Source organism: Daphnia pulex, chromosome 6 (genome assembly GCF_021134715.1).
Source record: "Daphnia pulex isolate KAP4 chromosome 6, ASM2113471v1".
NCBI lineage: Eukaryota > Metazoa > Arthropoda > Branchiopoda > Diplostraca > Daphniidae > Daphnia > Daphnia pulex.
In genome coordinates, this window is record NC_060022.1 from 7,131,356 (window position 1) to 7,151,379 (window position 20,024).

Sequence of the window (20,024 nt, forward strand, 5' to 3'; positions counted from 1 at the left end):
TCTGGGCACGCTTCGTCTTTCCACAGCATCGTTTCAAATAGCGGTTTTAGCCTATTCACATGTACGCGTTGGATATTATATGAATTGTCGGCGATGTCTACTGTCTTGTTATTATATGTTTTAATTACTCGAAAGGGTCCTTTATATTTTGAAGTAAATTTCTTACTGTCTCCGGTTTGTACTACCACTATATCTAATAGAACTCTATCCCCTACTACATATTTATTTTCCTTTGCTCTTTTGTTATATTGTTCTCGTTGCCGCTCCCTCGCTTTTTCACTTTCTTCCCGTACTCGTTGAAAAGTGTAGCGTAAACGATTGACCAGATTGCCTACATAGTCGGAGGGTGAAATATTTGTTTTAGGGATTGCTCCCAGAAATTCATTTATAGGTATGTTGGCATCTCTACCGTGGATGATATAATACGGGGTCTCGTTTGACGAAGAATGAATTGAATTTCTATAGGCAAAGAGTAAAGGGTCGATTAAATCCTCCCAATCTTCATGATTACCGTCTTTTAATTGTTTTCTTAACATGGTCGTTATCGTTCTATTAAATCTTTCTGTCTCTCCATTACTAGCCGGGTGATAAGAGGTCGTTAATCTATGTTTTATTTTCAATTTTTCGCAAAAATATTTAAATAATTTTGAAGTGAAATTTGTTCCTCTGTCTGAAACGATAGCATTAGGCATTCCGTGCCGGGTCACTACTGTGTCAAATAAACATTTGGCCGTCGTTAAAGCTTTCTGATTCTTTAGCGCGAATGCTTCTGGCCAACGGGAAAAATAGTCCGTGACTACCAAGATATATTTATTTCCGTTTGTTGATGCTGGTGTTATTGGACCCAGGAAATCAATTCCTATGACTTGAAAGGGTGCTTGTGCAAGGTCATGTGGATGTAAATAGGCCTTTAACGTACACTTGGAATTTTCTGTACATTCTTTACAAGCTTTACAATATTCTTCGATTTCTTTTCTCATTTTTGGCCAATAATAGTTATTTTTAACTTTCAAGTATGTGCGAAGAAATGCTAAATGACCTCCCATTGGTCCGTCATGAAGCTCTTTTAATACTAGCAAACGAAGCGAAAGGGGGAGAACTAGCTGATGGTTTATTTCGTTTCTCTTGCTCTTTTTTGTTAAAATTTCCCGTCGGTAAAGCACTCCGTTGACTACTTCAAAATATTCTATTTCTTTCGCCCATTCTGGTTTCTTGTTTTCATATTTTTGATCTAATTCGCCGGTTTCTAAATAAACTTTAATCTCTTTACATAATTCGTCTTCCCTCTGCTTTTCACATACATATTGAAATTTATCCGTCGATTGGATTGTTACTAGGCTCGCTATTTTCATACGTGAAAGAGCATCTGCGTTTTGGTGAACTCTCCCAGGCCTATACTTTATTTCGTAATTTACTCCTGCTAATTCTATAGCCCATCTACCAAGTCTACCGTTACTATCCTTCTGATTTTTTAACCACTGAAGAGCTGCGTGATCAGTAATTATCTCAAAAGGCCTATCTAGTAAATAATGTTTAAAATGTTTTATTGCGTATACTATCGCCAATGCCTCTTTCTCAGTAGTACAGTATTTCATTTCTGGCTTCGTCAGCTGTCTACTTGCATAGGCTATCGGGTGTTCTTCTCCGTTTTGCACTTGCGACAGTACGGCTCCAATTCCGTAGTCACAGGCATCGGTGAAAAGTAAAAACTTTTCGTTGAAGTTGGGATATGCCAGTATGGGCGGCGTCACAAGACGGTCGCGTAACGTTTCAAACGCCTTCTGATCTTCTTCCGTCCAAGTGAACGGCTGTTTTAACATATCCTTATGCGTCTTTCTAGTTAATGGTTTTGCTATCGCGCCAAAATCTGGTGAAAATTTTCTATAATATCCAACAAATCCTAGAAAGGAACGAACTTCATCTGCTGATGCCGGTATTTTGTAGTTCTTTATTTGCTCGATTTTTGCTGGGTCTGGTTTGATACCCTCCGCTGTTATCACATGGCCCAGATAATTAACTGATCTTTGCAAAAATTGACATTTTTTGAATTTTAACGTTAATTTTGCTTCCTTTATCAACTCGAATACTTCACGGAGGTCTTTCAAATGTTGTTCAAATGTGTCTGAAAAAATTATAACGTCATCCAAATAGACCAATGCCTTCTTCCCTAAGACGTCTCTCAAGGCATAATTCATTAGCCGTTGGAAAGTTGGTGGCCCGTTACATAATCCAAATGGCATTCTCGTAAACTGATAAAGGTGATCTTCTATTACAAATGCTGTTTTTTCTTTGGCCGATTCTTCCAATTCAATTTGATAATAGCCTGAGGCCAAGTCCAAAGTGGAGAAAAACTTTTTTCCGTATAACTTATCTAAAGTGTCGTCAATACGAGGCATCGGAAAAGAATCTTTCTTTGTTATACTATTTAATTTACGGTAATCAACACAAACTCTTATTTCTCCATTCTTTTTTATAACTATAACTACTGGTGCTGCCCAAGCTGAAATTGATTCCTCTATAATCCCAGCTTTTTTCAAGTCAGCCAATAACTTAAGAACTATATCTTTATATTTTACATGTAAGCGATATGGGCGTAGTCTGATAGGGCCTCTCCCTTGTGTGTCTATCGTATGTTTTATTAAGTCGGTACTACCCAACTCTGAAGTTTCAGAAGCGAAAATTTTTTCAAATTCAAAGATTAAGTCCGAAAGGGGTTCTCGAAATTCTAAATCAACGTCTGGGAATTCAAATGAATCAACTTCTGGATTTTTACCGCTTCTCTCCTTTTCTGCGTTCGCGTACGCGTTTTCAGTCTCTATCTTTCTACTCTGCTTTAAATAATCGCTTGACCTTAAATCTAAGCTTAAATCACTATTAAGATCCTTTGGAACCTCATTATTAAATGTCGGCTCTTTAAGATCTTCTGCTACCTCCATAGGCTTGCAAAAAAAATCTGTTGCCTCAAAGCTCCGTCGTAAATCAACTTTAGGCTCTTTTAAGCTTTCTGACGCCACCAGGCTCCTTCTTGGATAAACCTCTGGCTCATTTATATTTTCTGACACCGTAAGAATCCGACGGGAAAAATCCTTAGGTTCGCAAAAAAAATCTGCTGCCACAATGTTCCGTCGTGAATAACCTTGCGGCTCTTTAAAGCTTTCTGGGTCCTCATAGTATTGTCTTAAACAATCATGAGTTTTATCCCCTAAACTACTATCATTATCTATTTCAACTTTATCTGGGTCCTCACAGTTTAACCAAACTTGAGTTTTATCCCTTAATTTATTATCATTATCCATATTTCCTTTTTCTGGGTCCTCACAGTTTAACCAAACTTGAGTTTTATCCCCTAAACTACTATCATAATCTATTTTTACTTTTCCAATGATTGAACTCGCAATTTCAATCGTTCCTAATTGAGAAGATCTTGGTAAACAAACAGAATGCATCGAATGATTTTCTACTAATAAACTATATTTTCCATCGTTCGAAACGGTGCTAACAAAATCTCTTATTACTAGACCACCTGGTAGTGTTTTATTAGACGTAAAAACCACTGTCGCTTTAGGAGAGACATAAGGAAATGATCTTTTCATCTTTGCCTCAATTATCATTACTGATTGCTGGGGTATTTTTACTCGTTGACTTGCTGTAATCGTCATTTCGGGCGCTGGTCCCGATGTGCCTTTTTGTTGGTCTGGCTCCTCTCTAGCTAGATAAATGCTCTGATTTTCCCCATTAATTGTAAAGCCATGTTTCCTAATAGCATCCCATCCTAAAATACAATCTTCTGAAATACCATCACTAATCACAAAATTTTGGAAAAGTCTAACATCTCCATAATATATAGGCAAAATCACTTGTCCAAACGTATTTAATTTTTTGTCATGTACATCATATAAATCAAAATCGAGTTTGCTGCAGGTCCCTCGACTTCGCTGTGGAAGAGATTGAAAAAGATTGTAATGCATGACACTTCTAGCTGCTCCTGTATCAAATAAAGCCTGAAAAGAACGCTGAAAACTTGAAAGAGGAATTCGAGGAGTTGATTCATTTGTTAATGTAGTTAACTTAGCAATATTTCGGGATTGAAGAAGAGGCTCACTATCAACTGACCCGAAGCCACAGTTGATACTTATTGGTTTCCCTGTTTCCTTGGAGGGGGTCCTGGTAAATTAGGATGACCTGGGCCCATTGGTTTCATTTGACACTCAAATGATTTGTGTCCGATACCTCTGCAATTGTAACAAATTGGCGGTTTTGCTGACTCTAAAGCTTCGACTTGTTGATTCTGAGAAAAGCTTTGTTGAAAATTTTGTTGATGATTTGGCTGAAAATTTGGTTGATAATTTGACTGAAAATTTGATGGAAAATTTGGTTGAAAATTCTGTTGCCTTGGAACAGGGCAATTATTCTTTACATGGCCTTCTACACCACACGAAAAACAAATGAGTGGAAATCTAGTAAACTGCTGGGTCGGAGTGGATGGTTGATTGGGTATTTGAAAAGGTGTTGGGAAATTTGGTCTAAACCCTGGCTGCTGAAAAGCATTTTGATTCGGTTATTGCCACTGCTGTGATCTGGGTGGTCGAGGCTGCCAACTTGGTCTATTATAAAAAGGCTGATTCGGTTGCGTATTATTACTGATAAATGGTTTATAAGGCAATCTGAGACTATTTCCATTATTGGGGTAAGTTGGCTGAAAATTTGGCATTTGATTTTGAAAGGTTACTTGTTTCTGAACGTGTTGTTGTTTTCCGTCTTTTGTCAACAGAAAGCTAACAGCTTTTGAAAGTTCTTGTATACAATTAGCAATTTCACTTTGGTCAGTAGCTGTTTCTTCTGCCTGTTTATTCCCCTGTTTTAATGCAGACGCTATGGCATTGACCGTTTCGTGTTGTTCCCTTACTATCTGTTTGATTTCTTGTATCTCTGAATTATTCGAGTGGCTAGTCTGATTGATAGCATTAACAAATTCGTGTCTCTCCTTATTGGATTCAATAGCTTCCATACGAACCGAATATTTTCTTGTTGCGGCAACAAGTTCGTCAAAGGTTCTGAATTCTTTATATTTAACTTTCATTTGTAATTTTTCATCAATTCCATCTATGAATTTTTCTTTTAAAATAATTTGAAAGGAGTCTTCTTCATAATTCTTGGGATAAGCGTATCTGAATAGTTCCTTAAGACGAATAGCGAAATCATAAATCTTTTCCCCTGGTTTTCTATTTGCTTTTTTAAACTTTTTTAAAGACTTCTCTGTCGTTTCATCTCCGTGAAAATGGTCCAATAATTTTTCCTTAATTTCCTCAAATTTGTCATTCCCACTGTGTAAAATATATTTCATAGTTCGATGTGCCTTATCTGTCATTTTCTTATATAATTCTAGAATAGTGTCTTTTTCCGTCATATCAGAGTCATACATGATGGCTTCAAATGTTTCTAGCCAAGTGTCAAATCGCTGGAGAGCACCTCCAGAAAAAGATGGTAAAGATTGTAGGCTTGAGCGGACATATTGATCTTTTTGAAAAGCGGATAGATCTGAAGCTGCTGCAAATCTAGGTGTAGTATTGGTATTCATTTTGGTAATTAAATTTGTGTTTGATAATAAACAAAAATCCTCTATTCTGGCACTACGCTTAGGACTAGTCTGAGGCGTGCTTGGAATCTTTCTATGTTGTTTCTTATTTCTGTCTCTATAGTCGATTGACTCGATGGGCTCAGTTCCCTTGTTTGTATCGGTGCTGTTACGCGATTCTCCAAAATCTGCGAAGATCCCGTCGAGCGTCTGCTCCTTTGTGATCGTCTTCTCTGACTGGGTACTGCGTAACACTCCAAATCTCTGTGATTGTTCTGAAGGCTCTGTCTGTCCACCTGGACTGGTTCGACGCAAGCTAGAGTTCTGTTCCCTCGCGATCGTCTTCTCTGGTTCGGGACTGACTGATTCTCTGATTGTCTTTGATTGACCTGAAGGCTCTGCCTGTCCACCTGCTGGACTTGTTCGACGCAAGCTAGAGCTCTGTTCCCTCGTGATCGTCTTCTCTGGTTCGGGACTGATTGATTCTCTGATTGTCTTTGATTGACCTGAAGGCTCTGCCTGTTCACTTTCTGGACTTGTTCCTCGGAAGCTGAAACTGCTAATAAAATTAATTTCTTCAAATTCTTCTTCGTTTTCTTGATCAATAATTCTAACTCCCGGATAGATATTTTGCGTGAGAACCTCTTGACTTGGGGAAGCTGATTTAATTTGTTCGATAGACTGATCAGCTCCGGCCTGAGTGTTTCCAATGGCCCTGGGTTGAGTGATTGTACTTGTCCCAATTTGTAAACTAAGTTCAGAAACGTGTAGAGGGCTTGAATATTTCTCAGAAAATTGGCGTGTGAATTTATAAAACTTTCTAGCACGAAGTAAGACGCTTCTCCAATTTCTTGAACTACCGATTGATAATCTCCGTCCTCGTCTACTCTTTGTATTTCCTGGCTTGGAAAATAATTTAGGAAATGTTCTTCTCTTTTTGGTACGAACGGAAGAAGTTCGTGAAGACACAGAATTTCCCCCAGAAGGAATGTCAATGTTTTCCTCCCGCAATTTATCAATACTTCCGTCAACAGCTTGATTCCCCGGACTGGCCCGCTTGCTTCCCTCAGCTCTGGCTGGGTTAACTCTAGTTGGGATTTCGATAATTCGGTTGTTATCTCTGCTAACTTCGTCGCCGCTGATAGATCTATCAGCTCCGACTCTGTGTCCAACTCCTGAATATTCTGGAATAACCGAAGTAATTGCGTCCAGACTGCTTGACTGTTTTTTTGAAAATCTGTCTTTCTTTCCTCTAAGTTCTTCAAAGCTAAGATTAATGATGGAAGTAGATGAACTACTTTCGGATAAACTGCATTCGGCCCTAGTATTACTCCTTCTACTGTTCTTCGAATCCGAAATTCTATTTGTTCCGCTACTAATCTGTTCGATTGAATTTCGAAATGGTCTGCCATTCGTTGTTTTCTCTTTGAAAAGATTTGAGAGACGACGTGTCCACTCTATTATTGGTGTAATTCGACGAGAAGATTTGGGCGTGGAAGAATCAGTGAGATAAGGCAACAAAGGGGAGGAAACGTCGTCACTACTTTTAAAAACTGTTTCTTCTTCGCGAATCCATTGTCTACGTGGGGGTGTTTTTAATAACGGATCTACTTGCTGATAACCGGAGTATGATCTAAGTTTTTTCTGGATTTCACTGTACACCCTGGTTCTTAATTCTTTATCGGTAGATCCCTGAATTTTCCGGACAGGATCCTGGATGAGCTTCGCACTTCCAGTATCGACAATATTTGCAAAACTTTCTTGACAATCAGAAACTACAGAATTCAACGGAATCGGGGAAACAGGTGGGGCATGGATCTCGACTTCAACAACGTTGTACAAGGGATTCGATACACTTATAATAGGCGTGCGTACAAGTTTAGGTCTAGCACCAAATACATCATTATTCAACATTGTGGGTGAGTTCTAAAATCGCTGCCACCATTATGTAAAGATCCATCCTCTCGGACGGAATAACTTTACAAAGAGAAGACTAAAAATAATAAAGAATAAACAACCAGAGGCGTTTTACCCACAAGCCGATGTATTGGACTAACACTAATAACTAGTAGCACAAATAATAATTAAGAATAACATACCGTTACTGAGATGAAAAATAGAAGAAATAGGAGACAGGATAAGACACTTGTTGACACAGCACTAGAACTCAACACAGAGCTCAACACTAATAATTCTCGGTACACAAGAAGGGACCGGTAACTGTTAGACACGATTGAAGAAGGGAACTAAGATAAATTAAGACTAGAACAGGAACACAAGACGGAAGTAAATCAAGAACTAAAGACTGGAAGAGAACTAAGACTGAACTGGAACTGAAAGAGACTGAAAGGAACTGAAGCTGGCAGATCGAGAGTTCCTTATAAACCCTCGTACAAAATGCTAAATATAAATGTTTGCAAATCGAGAACAAAGGTAAGAACATTCCAGATTGGCAGCTGCAAACAAACGTGTTTGTAGCTGCAAATCTAGCTTCATAATTCTAATTAAGCTGGTTTAAGCATAATAAAATTATAATAATGGAAGAAGCAGTACATGAAGCGTATACAATAAAAGCTTGGCCAAAATAACTATAGCGCTTGTTTCGCACATGACTATATATGGTATGCGTGAATAATATTCAAATAAAATAGTATAATAATTCAGCGCGCGCTATCTAAGCGGACGCTTCATTACAATACTAATACACCATGCCACCACCACCTTGTCAGCTGTGCTGTGCGGGTACCAGGCTACCAGCAGCTTTTCAGTGTCTGCCTGTCGGTTGCCCCAGAAGGACGTGTCTGTGCGTGTCGTTTTTTTGAAAAAACTTTGTTACTATTTTTTAATTCAGTGAACTTTTACCAACAACCAAATTTTAAATCATGAAACGTCCCACGGATTAGACGAGAAAATTTTTGTGAATTTTTTTTCAAAATTTTCCGAGAAAATAAATTTAACTTAATCGCCGAAAAAAGAAAAATTTGATTTTTTGGAAAAAATGGTGGTCGTGAAATTAATTGTGATTGTTTTAGTGTTGTTTTTCCGGTTGTCTGTCGTCGATTCGGATGGTTCTTCGTCAGTGATTCAGCGATTAATCGTCCGTCTAGAAGATCCGTCATCTCATCCGTCATCCGACAATGGCACACTCTTTAAACAAATTGAGGTCAGGTTTTTTTTAGATTTAATTTCCATATTTGCCGGAATTCCGGTGTGTTTTGGTTAAAACAATAAGAGAAAAAGAAAAATATTTTTCGGGTTATTTCCCGAAGGGATCTAGGGCGAGGCATTTTGGGGTTGAAGGAAAAAAATGGAAACGAATGAAATTCGTCTGCTAAGATCAATAGATGGATTTTAAGTTTTCTTAAGGAACATAGAACTTATTCGGGAAAGAATTTTACGGATTAAGAATTACGTATAAAAATTTTATGTAATCGTTTTCATGCCATAGCATTCTATTTTTCCTAATTATTAAATGTTTAAAAAACGAAAAAAGAAATAAACGGCAATTTGAGGTTTCTGGGTTGATACAGATTGTGAATGTATCCAACGGTAAAAGTACGAGCTCCACACGTGGGAATGTCGTGAATTGCCCACCATTCTTCTTGCGTACCCTAGAAAACTATTTTTATTACCCAATGAAATCATTTCTAATTAAGCGACTATTGTGTTACTAAATGTTTCTCTTGATGCAATTTGCAGGCATTGATAAACATGGATTTCATTGCTCGAATATTCCCAGCCATAGTGAGATTTTCTTGACTGGACATGACTAAAAGGACTTGAGGGAAAATGTCTACTACTACGTCACCTCTCAAACGGATCTTTCAACATGGTAAGAAAATTTCTATTTCGTTGTCATTTTGTGATCAATGATTTCAAATACTGTTCACATTCAGAGTGTTTGTGGCTTTTTGCGCTGACAAAATTACCTAACTATGAGATGTTTCTTTTGTGAAATTGTTAAATATTTTAAAACATTGGTTCTTAAAAAGATTTTTATTTTTACAGGATTTCCCACCTGTCTTGTGTCCTGAACGAAGATGGGTGAGAACAATTTTAAAAGTTTAAATAGTCTAGCTTGTATTTATTGATTTTAAAATACAAAATTTAAATTGCATACGGCATTTTTTTGTCAATTCTTGTTAATCAGTCGTTAATTTATCGGAATGTAAGAATGTGCTTGTTAGTAAAGTGCTGACGTGCGCCGATGTAAATTACACGCGTCTCTTCTCGGAATTCCCCATTTTATGTCAATTTTGTCAAGTTAGGGTTCTTGGAAACGAGTATAAGAAAAAGCTAGTACCGTGTCATCAGAATTTTTATTACCAGTACGTCTCCTGGTTAACATATTGTTATTTAAAGAAGAAAATAACACGACGGGTCAAAACATACAAAAAGAAACGCAGGCAAATTTGGTAAAAGTTATTCGAAACGAGCCATCAAAAGTACACAGGGGGAAAGAAATATATGCATAGGGAAGATGCACACTGTGATGCAGCATTTTGCCAAGGGAAATGCGCCATAAAGAAAACACGAGGAACTCATTTGTACTCGCATTTGTAACGTATTGCGAAACGTCACCGAATAAGATGAATTTAAAAAGGGACATAATCTGTATTAATCATATTAGTTTCACGTGACTACATGTGGAGTGCGAGACTTCTCCAGCATGAGACGGGCAAATGCATTCAACAAATAATACAAATAAGGTCAGATATATGACAGAACAGTGCATAGCCAATTGCTACCAGTGTACAGACGGCCATCTCGCCTGCACAACTAGCGGTAACTGACTACAGAAACGAGCCAGAAGGACTGAGCTCTAGAAGAAGTGAGCCAACACTAGACCGACTGAACGGCCTGGCATTGACTGAAGAAGAACTGCATTGGGTGGGCTTTTATACTAGTTAAGGCAGAGTCAAGAGACAAAGGCACATTATTCAATAATAGTCGCCCTGTGTTAAGGGTACCCCCAAGTAAGTTGACGTGTGGAATGACCGCTTGTCAATACTATTCTGGGGTAGGCCTAACACTATGGGAACGTACACATTTACACACGATTTATGGGTAGCTCTAGTTCTACAGTAGCTACAGTATTACTGGCGCCGGGCGGCGTCAGGTTGCAGCATCATCAGCTGTGCGGAGCAACGCTTCGTTACATCATTCCCCGGACCGTTGGATTACGTCTCGTAATCCCAAAATTCAAAAACTGCACATTACTGACATTGAGATACACATTGGAACATTTAACATTTGAATCGTTTCTTTCCCGTTTCGATTGAATTTGTCATTGAACTTGTTTCACTTCCGATTGCGCTTGATTACTTCGACTGTATTATTACTGATACAGTTTACTCTAAGAAAAATTGTCAGTGTTGAGCGGATTCTCGTCGGTTGGTCTGCCAGGGATGGTCGTGATGCTTGAAGTGTGATAATCGTGATGCTGAATTGGGATGATCGTGATGCTTGACGTGGGATGGTCGTGCGTGCTGTGTATGGCCGTTCTTTGAGTGGTAGGTGAGCGGTTGCCGGTTGGCCAAGGTTTACCAGTCTCTTGGGAGTGATGAGTTAGATGATCGCTGCCACCAGATGTAACGTATTGCGAAACGTCACCGAATAAGATGAATTTAAAAAGGGACATAATCTGTATTAATCATATTAGTTTCACGTGACTACATGTGGAGTGCGAGACTTCTCCAGCATGAGACGGGCAAATGCATTCAACAAATAATACAAATAAGGTCAGATATATGACAGAACAGTGCATAGCCAATTGCTACCAGTGTACAGACGGCCATCTCGCCTGCACAACTAGCGGTAACTGACTACAGAAACGAGCCAGAAGGACTGAGCTCTAGAAGAAGTGAGCCAACACTAGACCGACTGAACGGCCTGGCATTGACTGAAGAAGAACTGCATTGGGTGGGCTTTTATACTAGTTAAGACAGAGTCAAGAGACAAAGGCACATTATTCAATAATAGTCGCCCTGTGTTAAGGGTACCCCCAAGTAAGTTGACGTGTGGAATGACCGCTTGTCAATACTATTCTGGGGTAGGCCTAACACTATGGGAACGTACACATTTACACACGATTTATGGGTAGCTCTAGTTCTACAGTAGCTACAGTATTACTGGCGCCGGGCGGCGTCAGGTTGCAGCATCATCAGCTGTGCGGAGCAACGCTTCGTTACACATTCATACTACACAGTGTGTGTGTAGTATATCTGGCTGAAAGCCGGAATGGTAATTGGGAAGATGGGCTAAAAGGCAACGGTCGTAACATGAGCCCAACCACTGCGTTATGGGCTGTTGCACTCGGCCCCTACATTCCCGTTGAAACGGTCGTAGCTCTCAGCAGGGGAGTTTGGTAGTACTGCATCTTCTTTGATCGAGTCTCGCTGCTGTTCTTATCTCATCTGCTCCTGCTTCTGCCGTTCCTGCTTGATCGAATGTTTGACATTCCAAAAATGATTAACATAAAAGTAGTTTCTCGGCTGCTGCTGCTGCTAGATTTGCCACACACAACAGAGTTTGTGTGTGTGGGGCTTTTTGATAATATTTTAAAAGGGATTTTTGACTATGTACCGAAATGGAATTCGCCTTTAAGAGCGTAGTAGCCTTTTTCGTCCTAGAGATCTGTCATCGACAGCAACTGAACGCTCTCAACCACCTGCCACCAAAATAGAATTTTTAACCTTGGGAATATCAGCTGATTCGGCACTGCGTGAATATTTTGTTGTTACCTGTCGACCGAAGACGCAATCAACGTGTTTTTCGTACAAATGGGAGGCCACAGCCTTGATCCCCTAAGAAAAACCGAAAAAAGAAGAAAAACAAAATTTAATTAATGACTATTTCCCATGTAATTCACGTATACCGCCAAAGGCGATTTTTTTTTTTTTACTTTTCGATTAAGGCTGGGATCTTTGGACAATTTGAGGAGAGTTACGTGCGGCGTGAATCTGTCCCCGTCTATTAGCGTGATGAGGACGGCCGTTTGGCAACGTTCACGTAACGATTTGGAAAGATGATTAAGGTGCTCTGTGCCTTCACTTTCTTCTTTCACACTGGCGTAGATGACTTTGTTGTCAAAGTGGCCAACCTGTGCCAAGTGGAGGTCCAGCTGTTGAGTTTGTAGCCTGGAAGTCGAGAAGACTCTCACCGTTTCCTCCAGAACCTGATTGGCCCTTGTCAAAGACAAATGGACAGTTGCTGCTTGCCGGCCTCTCCTCTGCTGTGCAACACACACGTTAATCACCTGACCAAATCCTCTGGGCTGGACAGGTGTGCAACTGCCAGCGTGATGTGGAGAGTTGATGGAGACACCAGGGCGCTGCTCAACTCGGGTTCCTGCTCCAATATGGTCCTGTGAACGTTGTGGACTGCTTCCACGATCTGCCAAGAATTGAAATGTAACCACCACAGACAAACTGGACATATGCTTTTGAATTTTGATTGATACCTGACAATCCAAAATTTGGATAGCAAAGAAGTGATTGGCCCTGGGCGTCTTATTTTTAGACGCGTGCCCTTTCTTCCATTTGGAATTCCGAAGTACCGGGCCGCCGCTCATCTCCCTGTAGTTCTTGATGAAGTGTAATATTTTAAGGTGGAAAAAAGTCGTTAAAAAGTGCATATGCAACAGCAGGTGGCGCGTAGTCGAGACAAAGCCAAACCCCACACAGCAATTGTCACGTTACGTACGGTTTTTATCTTTTTCTTTCTCTTCTCTCTGGTAAAAAAGCGTACCGGCAACGTTTTCACCTGACAACCAGCAGAGAGAAAGTGATCCGTTGATGATGGGTATTTATTTATAAATGTTGTTGTTGTTGTTGCTGTCAATTTCTTTCGGAAAATTACAGACGAAGAAGAAAAAAGAAAGCGTTGTCGCCAGATTGCTGGGTAATTGAACTCGTCGATGACTCATGTCTCATGTGTGTTGGACTGTTGGTGTTGGAATAAATGTAGGTCAAACAAGAAGTCGGAAGAAAATAAAAGACGGTCACGTCAGTCACACAAAGAATTTTTCGATTGTATTCACGCTGGACGCTCATTCTTCACCAACAATGGCCGTCAGAGAGAACAAAAACATTCGTGAGAAAATCTCTCCAGTCGGAATCGTCAACACACAAAATCGAAAGGAAATAATAAAGAGACCGGTGATATATTCACAAACCGAAAAAATAAAAAATTCAAGCCCGTTATTATGACCGGGGGTAATATATCGGTAAGAAAGCTAGAAGAAAAACCGTTGTTAAAAAAAAGTTTCTTAACTAATAAAATCACGAAAGTTTAACTATTTCTCACACAAGAAATTAAACTTTTTGCAGTTGGTGGGAATGATTAAAAATAAATTCCAAGGTTCTCTAGTCTAATAAAGAACAACGGAATTTCTTGTCGCCAAAATGGCGCACGTTTTATAAGTATATATTGTGTGTTGTTTCAGCTTAGCTTGTGCCTTATTGAGTCTCTGCCTTAAATGGAGTGAAAGTCTCTGATGTAAAAATCACACAGGGGTCCCATTAGAAATACTTGGATGCTGAGCAGCATAGAATATTATTATATAGTGAATGCGCCCTGACTCTGCAACATATTAAAAACCATCAAAATGATACTGCCAATGTAGCTTAGAACTCTCTCTACTTATACTATCAAGGCCTCAGGGTACCCACCCAAAAATTAAACTCAAAATTGTTCCAAAAAATATACAAAAAGATGCAAACAATAACGAGGTGTAATAATAACACGACCACTAGAGTAAATGAGACAAACTACCCGAGCAGAATTTTTCCTATGAATTTTGTAGAAAAAATGCATTTTTCGAATGGATTTACTGTTTGAAATCAATTTTGAAAATGTAAAAGAGACACGTGCATTCTGCACTTGTTTACACTATTTTACAATAAAGTAACTATATAAATGTTCATTAAAAATGCGTTTGAAGATCCCATCAAAATCAGCAATTAATCTGTAAGGGAATACCGGCTACATGCATATTTATGACGCTTATGGCGATGTTTAAAGAGTATAATGATAACAGAAAAGACAAAGAGATGTTTTACTCCGGGATTCTCAAATGTATTGTCCTATTGCTTAAACTGAAACGTCAAAAAAATTCTTAAATGAGCAATGAAATGAGCAATTAAACACGGGAAGTACTTGAGGAATCAATAACTGCTTAACACAGATGACCTGTAGACAAGAAAATGTTATTGAGCATATAGCGAGCGATAAATCAATAATTTTTGTGGTGTAGGTACAACGTACTTGTACATAAACCGCTAATTTAGTTCAAAATTCAGGATGGCGTTGTACAGTTCTGCCATTCTGCTGTCTACAGCGAGTTGGGTTTTACGATCGGCTCTGTGCCCTTCTACCTCGTCTGGGACTTCGAATTGATTCAATTCTTTGTTTTTTAACTCGAACGACAAGATGCGACGAGCGCTTTGGATGGTTCCTATTAGCTCTTTGAAGTCCACTTTAGGTGCCTTATTGTTGATTTCCCGTATGATGTTAATAATAACTAATAAAAAATATATAATCAATAACAAGTTATGTGAGGACTTGAGGGAAAAACTAACCTCCCATAACTGCAATCAGATTGGTCAGATGACCGAATCCTGGACGCCTGTCGTTTCCTCTTTTTTTCCATTGAATCTTTGATCACAATGAATTGGTGAAGAGTTTGCACATCAACATCTTCGATATTTGATCGCGAGATGACACGGTTTTCAAGATTTTTGAAAAAAAGGCACACTGTATTTAAAACAAATTGCATGGTAAGGTTAGAGTAAACATATAGGTGCTTTTATAAAATACAGCCAATCTTACCATTGCAATCGATAGATCGTTGTTGGCTAAAGCCCAATCGAGATCTTCAATTTGGTTGTCGTGTTGAAGGGGCAGCTTCACATTAGATGTCACAAATTTTTCAAAGTGGTGGAAGTGCTCCAATGTAACGTTCCCAACAGTCAAATCGGCACTCTGCTGCCCGCTATTTCGTCGACCGCTACTTTTAAGTCGACTTGAAAAGGAGTTATCTGTAAATGAACAATATAATGATGAATCATGACCAGCGCTTTAATATAATGAAATATGACACGGTTACAACCTGGTCAAGAAGGATAAAGAGATGTTTGATGTGGAATAAATGGGCGTCTAGGCTTGTTTTGTGTGTCGTAATGTGTCACGCAGCATTTGCCAGTGAACATAAGCTGCCAATAGAACTTCCTTCGAATTCCTTTTAGCATGCACAGAGAGTTAGAGTAAATCCAAAACTTTCTCGACATCTTAAATTTTCAACTTTACCTGGGAAAGTTCTTGGTATGTCGAAGATCAACAGAACTTTAAAGTTTGGCACAGCAAGGCTCTTCTCAAAAGGGTTTTACCACATTTCGTGCTAATAGGCCAGTGAATCTGAAAAGAACAAAAACAGTAAATCATAATGAGAATCTATCTGTAAAAGTTGCAGTACTACTAAGTTATGCACCAATGAATATTTTGGATCAAGAACCTCAATAGTTCACTAAAGACCGGCTTCTGGAGGGAAAGTATTGTGCCAAAAAAAATCGGCAACAAGACCAAATTTAGACTAGAGCTAATAGTTAGCAATACCAGGATTCCACACCATCAACACACGTGAAATTCAATAGATCTCACATGGGAAGCAAAATGTGGCAGCCAGCGAGTAAACTTATATGAACAAACAATCCCAGAAGTTCAGATCCAAGAAAGTGGATGGGGGACAATCGAGGAGTATTTCTTGCTGGCATCAGCATGGCTAGCATGTTATCAGTCAGAATCTAAACAAAGCACAAATGAAATAAATAAAATGCCGTAATAAACAGACAAATGAGCAAACATTTGACATACAATGATTAGGTAATGGAGGAATACCAGCATAAAGCAATTAGATTGGGATGTTGCGTGCTCTGTGAAAAATATGTATTACATTAATGACAATATATAAATTAAGAAAGCATACCAATCTTCACCTTTTCTAGGCAGCACATTGGAATGTTTACAATGTGTCACTAACTCCATGATAAAATAGCTTGCCAACACTCTGTGTATGTATTCGAGTCAACACTTTGGTCCAGATCCTGATTTGACAGATAGCCAGTGCTGCCACTTCTGAAATAGCAAAGTCGTGCAGGGTTGCCTAAAAAGTCCCGAAAATCCGTTTTTTTTTTGAAAAATCCTGCACTTTTTCTTGCACGATTATCTTCAAAATCCCGCAAAATCTTGCAAAAAACAACAAAAAACCCGCATAAATCTGACACGATCCAACAAAATTTCCTAGTTATCCTAGTATATTTGAAGTCTTTTCTTGTCAGACAGATGACAGTAAAACATTATTCTGAAACTGTTGACCGACAGTTAAAAGCTAACGACGGGAGACGGTGATGAAAGTTTTAAATTAAAATCTCGAGTTTCCAACGCTACCATTAGTTAATGGTGGCACTGGCTTTTTTTAAAGGCGCCTTTAACCATCCCTTCAGGAACTTCGATGGATGCGCTTGAAGCTTGTTTGTTTTTCAACCATTGCTGCGCCAATATAAGACTGGAGAGGGACACATTGCGCTGAGAAACGGTCGAAGAAAAACAGTAAAGTAGTTTTGTCTGGGAAAATACGCGAGAAAGCATTCTTAGTTTGCATTTTTGAAATCTATATGCTGTACATGTTTTACAAAGACGAGAGGCATAAGGTGCATCTGCATTTCTGTAGTTAATGCAACGACCAAAGTAGAGTTAATAGTATAGTCAAACGTATCGGTGAAGTGGTTAGCGCACAGCGTTTCTGTTTTTAAAGTCTAAGGTTCAACCCCAGTCTCAGACATAATTTTATCGTCGAAAACGTTGAACAACCTGCTAATCTAACAACAATCGGCGGTTGCGAAGGTAACTACGGTTACTTCGTATGAAGCGTTTCTCAACTTATAAGTAGCTAAGTAGCCCTCTTTTGAACGAGTGTATGTTAATATCTTAAAGTATTTATTACACACATTTGCCATTAAACTTTCCAAATTTTATTCGTCTTTTTCACATCAAGAAAAACGCGAAAATGAACGGTTTCCCAACAGTTAAAATATTCATTTTTTTACTATTTTTCCAAACGCAATGGTTCTTGGACAGAAAAAGATTCTTCTCGGGTAGTTCCAGGGGATTTGCGTATTAGCCTTGTTATAATTCAATTGGTGATGATGATGAAGAACAAGCACGAGCTCCCCCGAGAATATAAGGAGAGAGTTATACACTCTGTGACATGGCGCTAGCTCGGGGTTCAGTTCAAAGAGGTTAGAAGAAGAAGAACTCCTTTCTTGTTTATATGGGTGTGTGTAACAATAGAGAGAACTCTCTCTCTCTCCTGGAACATCTAGTAGCTGCTAGAGTCTAACTAATTACGACGTCTTCTCCTAATAAGGAGCCGCTGTATACCCACCTTCATTGTGCACTAGTGTCTGATTTTTACATGTCTTTTCTCACTGGTTCGATTGTGTAATATTTGACCTTGTTTTCTCTATACTAGCTATATGCTAATGAGACAAAAAATTTAATTTTTCAATCAACTTTTTTTAAATTTTTCAATCAGACGGGGAAATTATTATTCCAATTTTATTATGTATGCGGGTCGATTTTTTCGATCGAAACAAAATGAGCGAAATTTTGATGTTGTGAACTTTCACACACAATGGCCACCACCACCACCAGTTCAGCCGAATATGATGAATATCAAAAGGAGTCATTCGTCATTTTGAAACCTTCCGGCTCTCTTGCTGGATATAGTTTATTTATAACGAGGTTTCACCGCTCCCAGCCCGACTTTGTGCATATATTATTTATGGTGTAACTTTTACACGTGCCCCTTTACCCACAGCACTACGACTACTACTATAGACCATAGTATCTACTATGTGTGTTATTATTCTCCATACAAGTGTCCAATATCATCACCTTTTTCTTTTTGGTAAAATTTTCCAGTCCCGCCCAATTGATGGATTGCTATATGCGGTGCTGTGTGTGTGTTATTTTTACAAAAAGTAAATAAAATAGAACAGACTTTTTATTTTATATAAGGACAAAATGTTGGCGATCAAATAAAACGATCTAAATACCTTAGCAAAGCAAATTCTTATTTTATTATGTAAATAAATAAACTGACACACTTATTGCGGGATAAACCGAATACAGTTATAAATAAATTGAATTGCCTAATTCTCTTTTTTCCTGGGTGAAATTGTAGAAACAGAACGGTGGAAAACTATTCCAGGTATTTATTATTTCTTTTCAGTTGGCAAAATATGCATAAATTTATTACAGCAGCAGCTAGAGGCCCCGCTATTACATGAACGTGAAAAATTCTTTTGGCGCAGCAGCGGTGAAAGGGATAGGGTCATTGATTTTAGTTTTTCTTTTTTTTTATTCTACAATAATTTAAGCGCAAATTTGTAATATTTATTTCAATGTGACGTGGCTGCTGCCGTGAGTTTCACCACGTCAATTTATTTTTTCTGGCCGCCCATTATAACCGATAATATATACAAAGTATATGCAAATCTTTTCTCGGCGGGTCTTCTATAAAATTTGTTCACAGAAAACCCCCCCAAAAAGTCTGAAATATAAATTTCATTGCCGAGAGAAGAAGCTCAGCTTGTGTGGCAATTAAAATGTATATACTATACCATCATCTCTCCTGCGCATATATTTTTTTCCGTTTGGGAAATTTATTTATTTTATTCATCGGCCCGGAGAATAACAAGTATTTGGCCGCGGGGGCCGGAATAATTTCATATAGAAGAAAGACATGTGGAATAACTTTACCGCGATGATCTTATGACATCAATTTGGATACGAGCATATATACATACACAGGGGGTGGGTGGGTCATCGTAAATAAGTTAAGAAAAAAGTCAATAAAAAGTTCCAAATTAATTTGTTTTCCTAAATTTCAATTTATACGAAATTATTTATAATTCCGACACGATGAATAATTAAAATTTTAAAAAATCGCTGGCGGGTCAATAATAATTTTTAAATTGTTCGACTATTCCTTTCACTTTTTACATACTAAAACGACACTTTGAGTCGAGCTGTGTGACTTTTATACCTTCTTCTAAAATATTCGTGGGACGACATCACATAATAATAGAACCGTCCGCACACATGACGTAATTCGAGTCCATAAATGTGTAAACGTCTTGAATTTCCCCCCTTTCATCCCCAGTATATAGTGGGGTAAAAGTCCGTTCTGTTTTTCTTTCTTTCTTTCGTGTGAGAAATTTTTCGGTTTTCTTACATATCCATAAATGATTGCGGGACCGTAAAAAAAGACCCCCGACTTCCGGCGAGTGTGTGTCTGAGCAAGCTCCTCCGGATTTGAACCCACCAGTCGAAATACGACACTATATGGTTGTATAAGGTAACAAAACAAAACACAAAACAACAACCC

At 38.6% G+C, this 20,024-nt stretch overlaps 1 protein-coding gene and 2 long non-coding RNA genes across 6 annotated transcripts; 1 reads left to right on the forward strand and 2 right to left on the reverse strand.

The window, feature by feature from the left end:
- Nucleotides 1–6,571: 6,571 nt before the first annotated feature.
- Nucleotides 6,572–9,692, forward strand: LOC124195420. 2 transcript variants are annotated; one of them, XR_006875187.1, is made up of 3 exons: nucleotides 6,572–8,738; nucleotides 9,275–9,407; nucleotides 9,584–9,692. It is a non-coding gene; the product is annotated as an uncharacterized LOC124195420 (long non-coding RNA). The 2 variants fall into 2 exon arrangements; XR_006875186.1 differs by lacking the exon at nucleotides 6,572–8,738 and having other exon boundaries at nucleotides 8,745–9,407.
- Nucleotides 9,693–9,875: 183 nt separating this feature from the next.
- LOC124195417 (A-kinase anchor protein 7-like) lies at nucleotides 9,876–13,468 on the reverse strand. Of its 2 annotated transcripts, none has more exons than XM_046589806.1 (6): nucleotides 13,038–13,468; nucleotides 12,834–12,970; nucleotides 12,480–12,762; nucleotides 12,319–12,381; nucleotides 12,161–12,245; nucleotides 9,876–12,012 (listed from the first exon to the last, which is right to left on the reverse strand). In XM_046589806.1, the coding sequence occupies exons 1-5, from the start codon at nucleotides 13,209–13,211 to the stop codon at nucleotides 12,204–12,206; spliced, it is 699 nt and encodes a 232-aa protein (XP_046445762.1). In that variant the 5' UTR covers nucleotides 13,212–13,468; the 3' UTR covers nucleotides 9,876–12,012; nucleotides 12,161–12,203. The 2 variants fall into 2 exon arrangements, with proteins under 2 accessions (XP_046445762.1, XP_046445763.1); XM_046589807.1 differs by having other exon boundaries at nucleotides 9,876–12,081.
- Nucleotides 13,469–14,631: 1,163 nt separating this feature from the next.
- On the reverse strand, nucleotides 14,632–16,727 carry LOC124195419. Of its 2 annotated transcripts, none has more exons than XR_006875184.1 (9): nucleotides 16,570–16,727; nucleotides 16,448–16,506; nucleotides 16,065–16,377; nucleotides 15,884–15,991; nucleotides 15,687–15,815; nucleotides 15,407–15,615; nucleotides 15,157–15,331; nucleotides 14,843–15,098; nucleotides 14,632–14,767 (listed from the first exon to the last, which is right to left on the reverse strand). It is a non-coding gene; the product is annotated as an uncharacterized LOC124195419 (long non-coding RNA). The 2 variants fall into 2 exon arrangements; XR_006875185.1 differs by having other exon boundaries at nucleotides 16,190–16,377; nucleotides 16,570–16,725.
- Between the last annotated feature and the right edge of the window lie 3,297 nt (nucleotides 16,728–20,024).

Bases quoted from the DNA above. Each gene is read 5' to 3' on its own strand.
- LOC124195417 (XM_046589806.1), bottom strand. From the start codon at position 13,211: ATGCACTTTTTAACGACTTTTTTCCACCTTAAAATATTACACTTCATC. The intron at 12,971-13,037 runs GTATCAATCAAA...AATTCTTGGCAG, and splicing joins TCCAAATTTTGGATTGTCAG to ATCGTGGAAGCAGTCCACAA. The intron at 12,763-12,833 runs GTGATTAACGTG...GTCTTTGACAAG, and splicing joins AGCCCAGAGGATTTGGTCAG to GGCCAATCAGGTTCTGGAGG.